The 8,563-nt window shown below is 45.5% G+C and overlaps 4 protein-coding genes across 4 annotated transcripts; 3 read left to right on the forward strand and 1 right to left on the reverse strand.

The window, feature by feature from the left end:
• The first annotated feature begins 2,931 nt into the window (after positions 1 to 2,931).
• Positions 2,932 to 4,556, forward strand: LOC112345319 (pentatricopeptide repeat-containing protein At4g02750-like). The gene is made up of 2 exons (XM_024671760.1): positions 2,932 to 4,254; positions 4,386 to 4,556. Exons 1-2 carry the CDS (start codon positions 2,932 to 2,934, stop codon positions 4,554 to 4,556), a joined length of 1,494 nt encoding a protein of 497 aa, XP_024527528.1.
• Positions 4,557 to 4,731: 175 nt separating this feature from the next.
• LOC9634749 (glutathione S-transferase DHAR2) lies at positions 4,732 to 6,108 on the reverse strand. The gene is made up of 7 exons (XM_002967207.2): positions 5,832 to 6,108; positions 5,728 to 5,763; positions 5,611 to 5,668; positions 5,409 to 5,552; positions 5,231 to 5,348; positions 5,013 to 5,153; positions 4,732 to 4,936 (listed from the first exon to the last, which is right to left on the reverse strand). The coding sequence occupies exons 1-7, from the start codon at positions 6,034 to 6,036 to the stop codon at positions 4,790 to 4,792; spliced, it is 849 nt and encodes a 282-aa protein (XP_002967253.2). The 5' UTR covers positions 6,037 to 6,108; the 3' UTR covers positions 4,732 to 4,789.
• Positions 6,109 to 6,303: 195 nt separating this feature from the next.
• Positions 6,304 to 6,618, forward strand: LOC112345320 (non-specific lipid-transfer protein-like). The gene has a single exon (XM_024671761.1). The coding sequence runs from the start codon at positions 6,304 to 6,306 to the stop codon at positions 6,616 to 6,618; it is 315 nt and encodes a 104-aa protein (XP_024527529.1).
• A 140-nt stretch (positions 6,619 to 6,758) lies between these two features.
• On the forward strand, positions 6,759 to 8,348 carry LOC9631708 (mitochondrial substrate carrier family protein B). The gene is made up of 7 exons (XM_024671994.1): positions 6,759 to 6,971; positions 7,058 to 7,231; positions 7,288 to 7,440; positions 7,612 to 7,713; positions 7,780 to 7,850; positions 7,907 to 7,974; positions 8,026 to 8,348. The coding sequence occupies exons 1-7, from the start codon at positions 6,759 to 6,761 to the stop codon at positions 8,262 to 8,264; spliced, it is 1,020 nt and encodes a 339-aa protein (XP_024527762.1). The 3' UTR covers positions 8,265 to 8,348.
• Positions 8,349 to 8,563: the final 215 nt, after the last annotated feature.

Raw genomic sequence — 8,563 nt, forward strand, 5'->3', positions numbered from 1 at the left:
AAACAAAAGTGCATCCTCTTTTCCAAACGGTTAAAGGTCTTGGGATATTTGGAGTTAAGCGTCCTTGGGTGTGAATAGTACTGGAACACGAGGTCATTGTAGTATAGTAAACTCAGGAGCTTACACAATAGTGTTTCGAAATGTTCTAAAATCCTAGAAACACTATGTTCTAAAATCCTAAACTGTGAAAAAAAAAAAGAGCAATTGTAAAAGAATATTAGGGAAGGTTATTCCCTATGTCTTTGAGAGACAAGATTGCAATGCAAGTAGTCTTAAACCATCAATGTAACAAAGGTGAATAAACATAGCCTTAGAGTAACAAGTTAACATTTGCACTTGGTCCAAAATGCTTCACATGTTTGATGTTATAACCGACACCTAAAAGTACTCTTGCCATATTAAGTGGCATAAATGCCATTTATAGGGCTAGCAAGTCCCTAAATCTGGAATAGAATTTATAGAGGTTGTGAGTGAGACTTTTCCAAGTGGTTAGAGGTGTGATTAAGTGACTAAAGTATAATAGAAAATTTAATTGCTTACACTTAGGTTGGTTATAAGTGTGGGTATTTACAATAGTTTTTCCAATATGTGTTTTCTTACCTTTTGGATTAGTGATAACAACTTTAATGCCAACTACTTTTTTTCTCAACTTGAATATTTCATCAAAGTTCAATTACCATATTAGCAATTGTTATTAAATATTTCACAAAGAAGGATTTTTAAAAAACCTATTAGCTGCAAAGTTTTAAAGAAAAGGATGAATCCATTAAAAAACATTTGTTATATATTTTTTAGAATGTTGTAAGGTAAGTCATTGCTATAATGATATACATCCTTAAAATATGACTCCATTAAAAGGGTGTAAAATTTTTAATTAAGTTTTTCTCACTTTATAATGCATTATGAGAATGTTGGCAATGACTAAGAGAATTTTAAAGTCAAAGTTTCTAAACCCTCAAGCTTGAATGACAGCAACTAAATTATCAAGAAAAAAGTTGTGAGGATCTTGGAAACAAGACTTTAATATACAATTTTGAATAGGCTAAAACAATAAAAAGAATCTATTCCAAATTTTTTTATTAATATCAGTCATATGCTTAATTTATATTTCCAATAAAGATATCTCTTTATCACTGTTTTAAATATCTTCATCATAAGTATAAAACTATAATCTCTATTACTCATATGATATCCATTCATAAGCCAAATTTCATCCTACCAACTCTCCTTAAAAATATCTAAGAGATCTAAGATAAAGATTTTCTTACTCTCAACAAAGAAAGAAAGTTTTTAAAGATTGAGTAATAAACTCTTATTTGTAGCTCCTCAGAAGATGAAAAAAGGGTTGCCCACAAGTTATGACTTAGTGGGGGATAATGAACTAGAATAACACCTTAATCAAACTCTACTCGACCATTTTTCATAATTTTCAAAAACATAGAAGAGGAAAGGTAAAAAAAAAAAGAAAAAAACTCAAAACACCTCTATACTCACTATATAAAAAATAATAAAGGAGGAAAAAGAACTTTAAACTTGATTTCTCCAATATAAAACTTTAGATGATTTCCTCTATAATCCAAGCTTTATACTCCATTAGTGCTCTATAAAAATCTATTAGTGTTTTCCATATGATCACCAAGCATCATCCATCTATAGAAATCTTTATTATACCCTTCTTTGGAGGGATTTTGCAAAGTAATGATGTGATTAAGAATAAATTTATTAGCAAAGAAGTCAATGAAGATCTTATTAATTCTTTAGCCTTTCTTCATGCCATTATAAAGTTGTCATTTTGAAGCTCATAACTAGTAACACACCGTCTTTGCATACTTTATGCCTAAAGAGAAAGAGGGGATTTTTATTAACTCTTAATTTTTATATTTTTCAAAGGAAGTAGAAACAAAGAAAGAACATTGCAAAACTAGAAGAGAAATTTTAAATTAGAATCACTCCATATTACATGCTTTAATACTTTGTGTTGTACTCAATCTCGGACTTAGTCTTGGACTCAATCTCAGAACCAATTTTGGAATCGATCTCAAACTTGATTTTGAATCTCAAATCTCAAACTCAATCTTAGACTTGGTCTCAAACTTGATTTCATATTTAATCTTAGACTCAGTTTCACAATGAACTCTTTATTGTTTTGATCATGATTTCAAAGGATCTTTTAACTTACAACACCTCGGGGAGTTAATTTTTTATAATAGAGTGCTTGCGAGCCACTATACACTTTCTATTCTTACATACACAAAATTTAACAAGTGTAACAACTTATTTCGAGGATAGTGAGAGAGAATACTTGAAGTTGAGATTTCTTTAACTGCCACAATATTAGATAAACACCTATAAATCTAATTTATAAATAAATAGGAAAGTCAATAGAACTTCTACTTTTATTAGAGTGGGAAAACGTGCCACAATGGATGAATTCTTTGTCTAATTGGTTGTGGTGTGCATTGGATCTTGCAGCAATATGACCTCATGGCCAAGGTTTTGTCACACCTGTGTGCATGAAGAGATTTCTCCTAGACAAAATTACAAATCTACAATGTTGTGATAGATCTAATCTTTTCTTTTCATTTCATGCAAGTACAGATCTTGAACCATTAAGATCTATGGTTTTTCATACCCTAGCATTAAGATGGTGTGGTCAAAATGAAAATGAAGATCAAGAGGAACCAGAGCAAGAATGCAATGTCAGATTGATTCTCAACTATAAACAAACTTATATATGTTAAGAAAACGACAAAAGGCAAATCACTTTGAATGATCCTAATTATACAACATAACTGAGGATCAAAAGAGTGTTTTGTTTTGTTTGGTCCCTTGATGGCGAACTTTAACGGCTACGCAAGCTCTCGGCTCTAAGCGCTGAAGTTTGATCAGATTACTTTAAACTCAGAAACACGAGCTTACAAACATGTGGCAATGCAATCGGGCGATGGGTTCTTGGGTCTTGTGAGATCGTGCCGGGATCTCGTGGCGGCGGAGGCGATCCACTCTCGCATTGCGTCACTGCTTCCAATCGTGGACGATGTCTACGTCGCCAACAATCTGATTGAGATGTATGGGAAATGTGGGTCTGTAGATCGTGCGCGCCAGGTCTTCGATGCCATTCGATCCAAGAACTGCTACTCCTGGTCGATCCTCCTCTGCGCTTACTCGCACAATGGCTACCTGGCCCAGGCCAAGGAGGTCTTCGATGCGATGCCTTGCAAGCACGATCCCATCTGCTGGAATTCGATGCTGGCGGCCTATGTGCGGAATGGGCATCTGGAGGATGCCAAGCGCTTCTTCCAGATCGCGCCAGTGACGAATCTAATCTCCTGGAACACGCTTCTATCCGCATTTGCCCAGCGTGGGGATCTGTGGGAAGCGACAAGAATCTTTCAGGGAATCCCACTCAGGACGCAAATCTCATGGAATTCCATGCTCGCAGCGCTTGCCCTAAACAATGGCCTCCAAAATACGGTCGATTTCTTCCACCAGATGCCCAACCACGACATCGTCTCTTTCACAACGCTTCTCTCGGCATATGCCCAAGCCGGACACGTGGAAGGCGCAAAGCGCATATTCGATAAGATGCCCCAACGGAACTACGTGACGTGGAATGCCATGCTGACGGCATATTCCCAGAACGGGCACCTGGAAGATGCTCGGAGATTATTCGATGGTCTTGCAGAGCGCGATCTCTCCTCCTGGAATGCGATGATCACCGCATACGCGGAGGCAGGGCAAGTGGAAGAGGCCAGACAGATCTTCCAGGCGATGCCAGTGGTGGATTTGGCGTCCGCCACTGCGATGCTGGTGGCATTCGCGCAGTCCGGCCGGATCGATCGAGCCTGGGCTTTGCTTCTCGAGATGCCGGTCCAAGATCTCAAGTCCTCCACGGCGATGATCGCGGCTCTCGTCCAGGCCGGGCATCTGAACGAGGCGAAGCGCGAGTTCCAACAAATGGAGCAGCGTGATCTCGCTGCTTGGAACACGATGCTCTCGGCAGAATCACAGAGTGGGAATCTGGAAGAGGCGAGGTGCGCGTTGGAGAGTATGCCCGAGCACAACACGGTCTCCTTCACGACGATTCTCTCGGCATATGCCCAACACAGGCATCCTGAAGAAGCAGCACGGATCTTTGCACTGATGCCTGCCCGCGACGTTTCTTCTTGGAACGCAATTCTAGCAGCATTTTGCCATGCCCAGGAGCTTTCCAAGGCGGTAGAAACGTTTTTCGAGATGCCCGAGAGGGATCTCGTCTCGTGGACGTCGCTTCTCTCGGCATATGCCCAGAACGGGCACCTGGAAAGGGCTCGCGGGCTGTTTGATTCGATGTCTGAGCCCAATGTAATCTCGTGGAACGCTCTCCTCACTGGCTACGCGTCCAGGGGCCGCTGCTCCAGCGTTTTGGAATTGCTGGCAAGAATGAAGATCGCGGCTGTGTGCCCCGACGAGACGAGCCATTTGCTGCTTCTCACGGCCTGCGCTCGAAGTGGAGAAGTGGAGAGAGGGAGATCCTGCTTCGTTTCGATGGTGATGGATTACGAGCTGCAAGCTAGAAAGGAGCATTACAGCTGCATGGTGGACGCTCTTAGCAGAGCTGGGCGCTTTGATCAAGCCCGAGACTTGATTGCGAGCATGCCGTTTGTTCCGACATCTCTGGACTGGACAAGCCTTCTGACGAGCCCCGAAGAAGGGGTGCGTTCGCGTTGGCAGTTTGGAGAAGTCGAGAAAGGAAGAAAAAACCCAAAACCATATGTTGATTACATAAAATCGACACTTGGCCATGAAATTACACAAGCGGTGTGAAGGCTGTTTTCTTCTCCTTCCCCGAGTTCTTGTCAATCTTGTCCGGAAGTTCAAACTTGGTCTGCCAGCCCGCGATGATCATCTCGTCTGGAGAATCCGTCTTCTTGAAGCTTGGCCTCGTTTCCATGAGCTAAACAAAAGAGAAAAGAACATCTGAGAGATCATGTCGGACGAAAGCGAAGGAAAGCCTGGTGGAAGAAACTTGCCTCGATGTATTTTGCGACATGCTGGAGATTGCTGGGGAAGACGAAGTCTATGAAGTGCTTAAGAGCCACTCTAGCGTGATGAAGCTTTGGAGCCAAAGCAAAGTCGGAATTGGTGGGATTCTTTCCAGCGATGTAAGGGCCCTGAGAAACACAAACACAATTGTAGGAAGAACGTTCATGGAAGAAATTTTAGATGAGGAGAAACGCAAGAAGCTTACGTGCTTCTTCAAGTGCTCCTCGAGAGCTGTGAGCTCGTTGATAAACTCTTGCTTCGCTGGAGCGCTTCGGTCCTTGGACTTGAGCCAGTTTGTGAACGCTGGAAAGATGCCAGCCCCGCTGGAAAATCCAATCTCACATCTCAGTCGAGCTTCGGGAAAACAATGAAATCGGACTTACACGCTCTTGAACTCGTCTGGAGTTTTCAGGGACGGCTCCTTGAACTTGTTCTCCACATGCTCAAAGATCTTGTCTGAGTCTTGAATCCAATCAGCAGCGTCACGGAGAACCGGCATCAAGCCAGAGGGATTGCGTTGCATAAACCTGCGAGAAAACAAATCCCTTCTCCTAAGAAAAAATCAATCGATCTCTCGCAACTGACCAGTCAGGTTTGTTGGGTCCTTCCTCGACATAAGTTGCCTTGTAAGGAAGATGTTTCTCTTCGAGAATCACAAACTTGGAATTGGAACCAAAGAAGACAAATCCAAAAGTTTCATACCTTCCAGAACCATGTAAACTCGCTGAGAGAATGGACCTAGAAGACAATACAAATACCATAAGATATCAATGGAAGCTCGCCCAGCTATGGAAGATAGAACTCACAATCTCCCCGTTGGTTGCTGGGGCTTCCAGTTCCAGTAGCCGCCTTGCCAAAAACTTCAAGATCCACATCCTGCGAAGCCATAGCCGATACTCTCCTGGCAAATCGCCTCGATCGCGAGAAGGAAGAGCTCCAAGAGACTGGAAATCTCGATAGTCTGGAAGACGCGAAACACACACTCTGCAATGGGGCGATAGTGGCAGCCATTTGGAGGTTTTAGGTCACTTACACTTGCAAGCTCGCATGCGCGCCACGTTTCAAGCACGAACATTAATTCAAATTCAAATTCTAGGGCTAATAACTTTTATTCGTTGCGTGCTTTCTCGCAGCTTGATTCCTGGCATAATGCATTGCGTTACAGACGATCTCCAGGCCATAAATTCCCATCCTCTCCCTCGCACAGTTCAGGCGATCACTCCCTTCGCATTCGCGTTCTTCCAATCAGTCCGAGAGTTCTAGGCGAATTCCAATTCCATGGCGGCTGCGATGATCAAGCTCGCGATCGTGTGCGCGCTCTTCCTGGCGATCGCTTCCACCGCGGCGGCGGCGACCTGTAGCAACGATTTCACGGCGCTGCTGCCGTGCCAGGCGGCGACGCAGGACGCGCAGGCCACGCCCACGGCGGCGTGCTGCAGTGTGGTGGAGAAATTCAAGGATGATCCGGCGTGCCTGTGCTCCACCATCGCGGCCGCCAAGAGCGCGGGGATCAGCATCAACGAGGCCAATGCCGAGAGCATCCCTACGCGTTGTAAGTTCCAGGGATACCCTAGCTGCGCCAAGAAGATTTGAGGAGCCAAAGGAGAGTGGATTGAGACAAAATAACCCCTCCAAGAATCAATAAAACTCCCGCCTTTTCATTTCAAAATGCTAGGGCTTAGGGTTTATCAGGACAAGAGATATTCTCCCCACCATTAGGGTTCCAAACGACTATGGCGGTTTCGACGAGCGCAGCGGTGGACACGAGCGCCTTCAGCAGCGTCCCCACGGGATCCTCCGGCGACAAGGCGGTGGAGGGAGTGCTGGCGTCGCAGCAGGGCACGTCGCAGATCGGCTCGCTCTCGCAGCTCGCCGCCGGCGGCATCGCGGGAGCGGTGAGCAAGACGTGCACAGCTCCCCTCGCGCGCCTCACCATTCTCTTCCAGGTAAGGCGTCTGGGGATTTGTCCCCCTTGATCGATCGATTTCGAGCGCGACCACGCTGGATTTGGGATTTTCTGTGCTCGCTCCAGATACGGGGGATGACAACGGACAAGATTTTGACCAAGCCGAGCATCCTCAGAGAGGCTGCGAGGATATTGCGCGAAGAAGGGGGCTTGGCTTTCTGGAAGGGAAATGGTGTCACGATTGTTCATCGCCTTCCATACTCCGCGATTAATTTCTACTCGTATGAGCAGTACAAGGCGGTAAGTAACGCATCGTTTACTTTATTGTCTAAAATCCTTTTCCTGTCCCCCTCCAGGCACTGCTCAAATGGCTTGGAGTAGAAAGCAGTGGAGATGACAACTCCGGAGCTCGATTGCTTGCTCGTTTCGTCGCCGGTGGTGGAGCTGGAATCACTGCTGCTGCGACAACGTACCCTTTGGATCTCGTTCGAACGAGACTAGCAGCCCAGGTGAGTAGAGCTTGACCGTAGAGAAAGAGATGATGCGAGGGGTAGTTTTTCCTTTCTAGGCACTTCCTGAGAAGCTCTTAGCTGAAGTATGGCTTTGACAGAGAGTTTCTTGGGACTTATTTTGCGCCTTGCTCTTCACCTCGCAGGTGAAATGACCCCTGTGATTTGCAGACGACCTCAAAGCACTACACGGGCATCTACCACGCGATTTCCACAATCCATCAGCAGGAGAGCTTTCTTGGCCTTTATAAGGGACTCTGGCCGACGCTTTTGGTACGTTCTTCGAGAGCTTAATTGGTTTTTCTCCCTGCAAAACGCCAGAGACTTGACTCCTGCCAGTCCGTAGGCCCAACGATTGCGATAAACTTCTGCGTGTATGAAACTCTCTACAACTACTGGAACGCTCAGAGGTGGATTTTTTTAGTTTCGAGTCCTTGAACTAGAGGGTGAGCATGTTTACTTCCAGGCCCGAGTCGTCCAGGATGGTGACGAGCTTGATCTCCGGTGGAGTAGCAGGAATTGCTGCCTCAACAGGTAAGAGTCGTAAGATCGATTACGTTTGATCGCCATCGTTCCTGTTTTCAGCGGTGTTTCCGATCGATTTGGTAAAGAGAAGGATGCAACTCGAGGGCGATCGGAGATGGACGCCGGCTTACAAGCCTGGGATTGTGAGCGCGCTGAGGCACATTGTTCGCACCCAAGGCTACGCTGGGTTGTACAGGGGTATTTTGCCCGAGTACCTCAAGGTTTTTCCGGGCGTGGGGATTGCCTTCATGGTGTATGAAGTGATGAAGAACATTAGCGTCGCGAGGGAGAAGAGGTGAATGTAAATGGCCCGATTCATTTCAGCCGTCAGATATTCTTGAATCGACGGCCTGCTAGCAAATATTTAGGGTTCTTGCGATGGATGCTTGTTTCGCGGCTTGGTGACGGCAGCGATTCGACGCGACGCACCAGCATTCGCTCCTTCGGCGGCGCCGCTGCGGGCGCCCGAGCTGGTGTCGGCGCTATGGACACGTTATGTCCTGGAACGTTTTGATGCTGGGCTAGATGTGTCTCTGGATCTCTTCGAGAGGATGGAAGCCAGGCGGTCGGGCTAGCTTCATGGCCGAGTCGAAGGCTT

This window comes from Selaginella moellendorffii, unplaced genomic scaffold (genome assembly GCF_000143415.4).
Source record: "Selaginella moellendorffii unplaced genomic scaffold, v1.0 SELMOscaffold_8, whole genome shotgun sequence".
Taxonomy (NCBI): domain Eukaryota; kingdom Viridiplantae; phylum Streptophyta; class Lycopodiopsida; order Selaginellales; family Selaginellaceae; genus Selaginella; species Selaginella moellendorffii.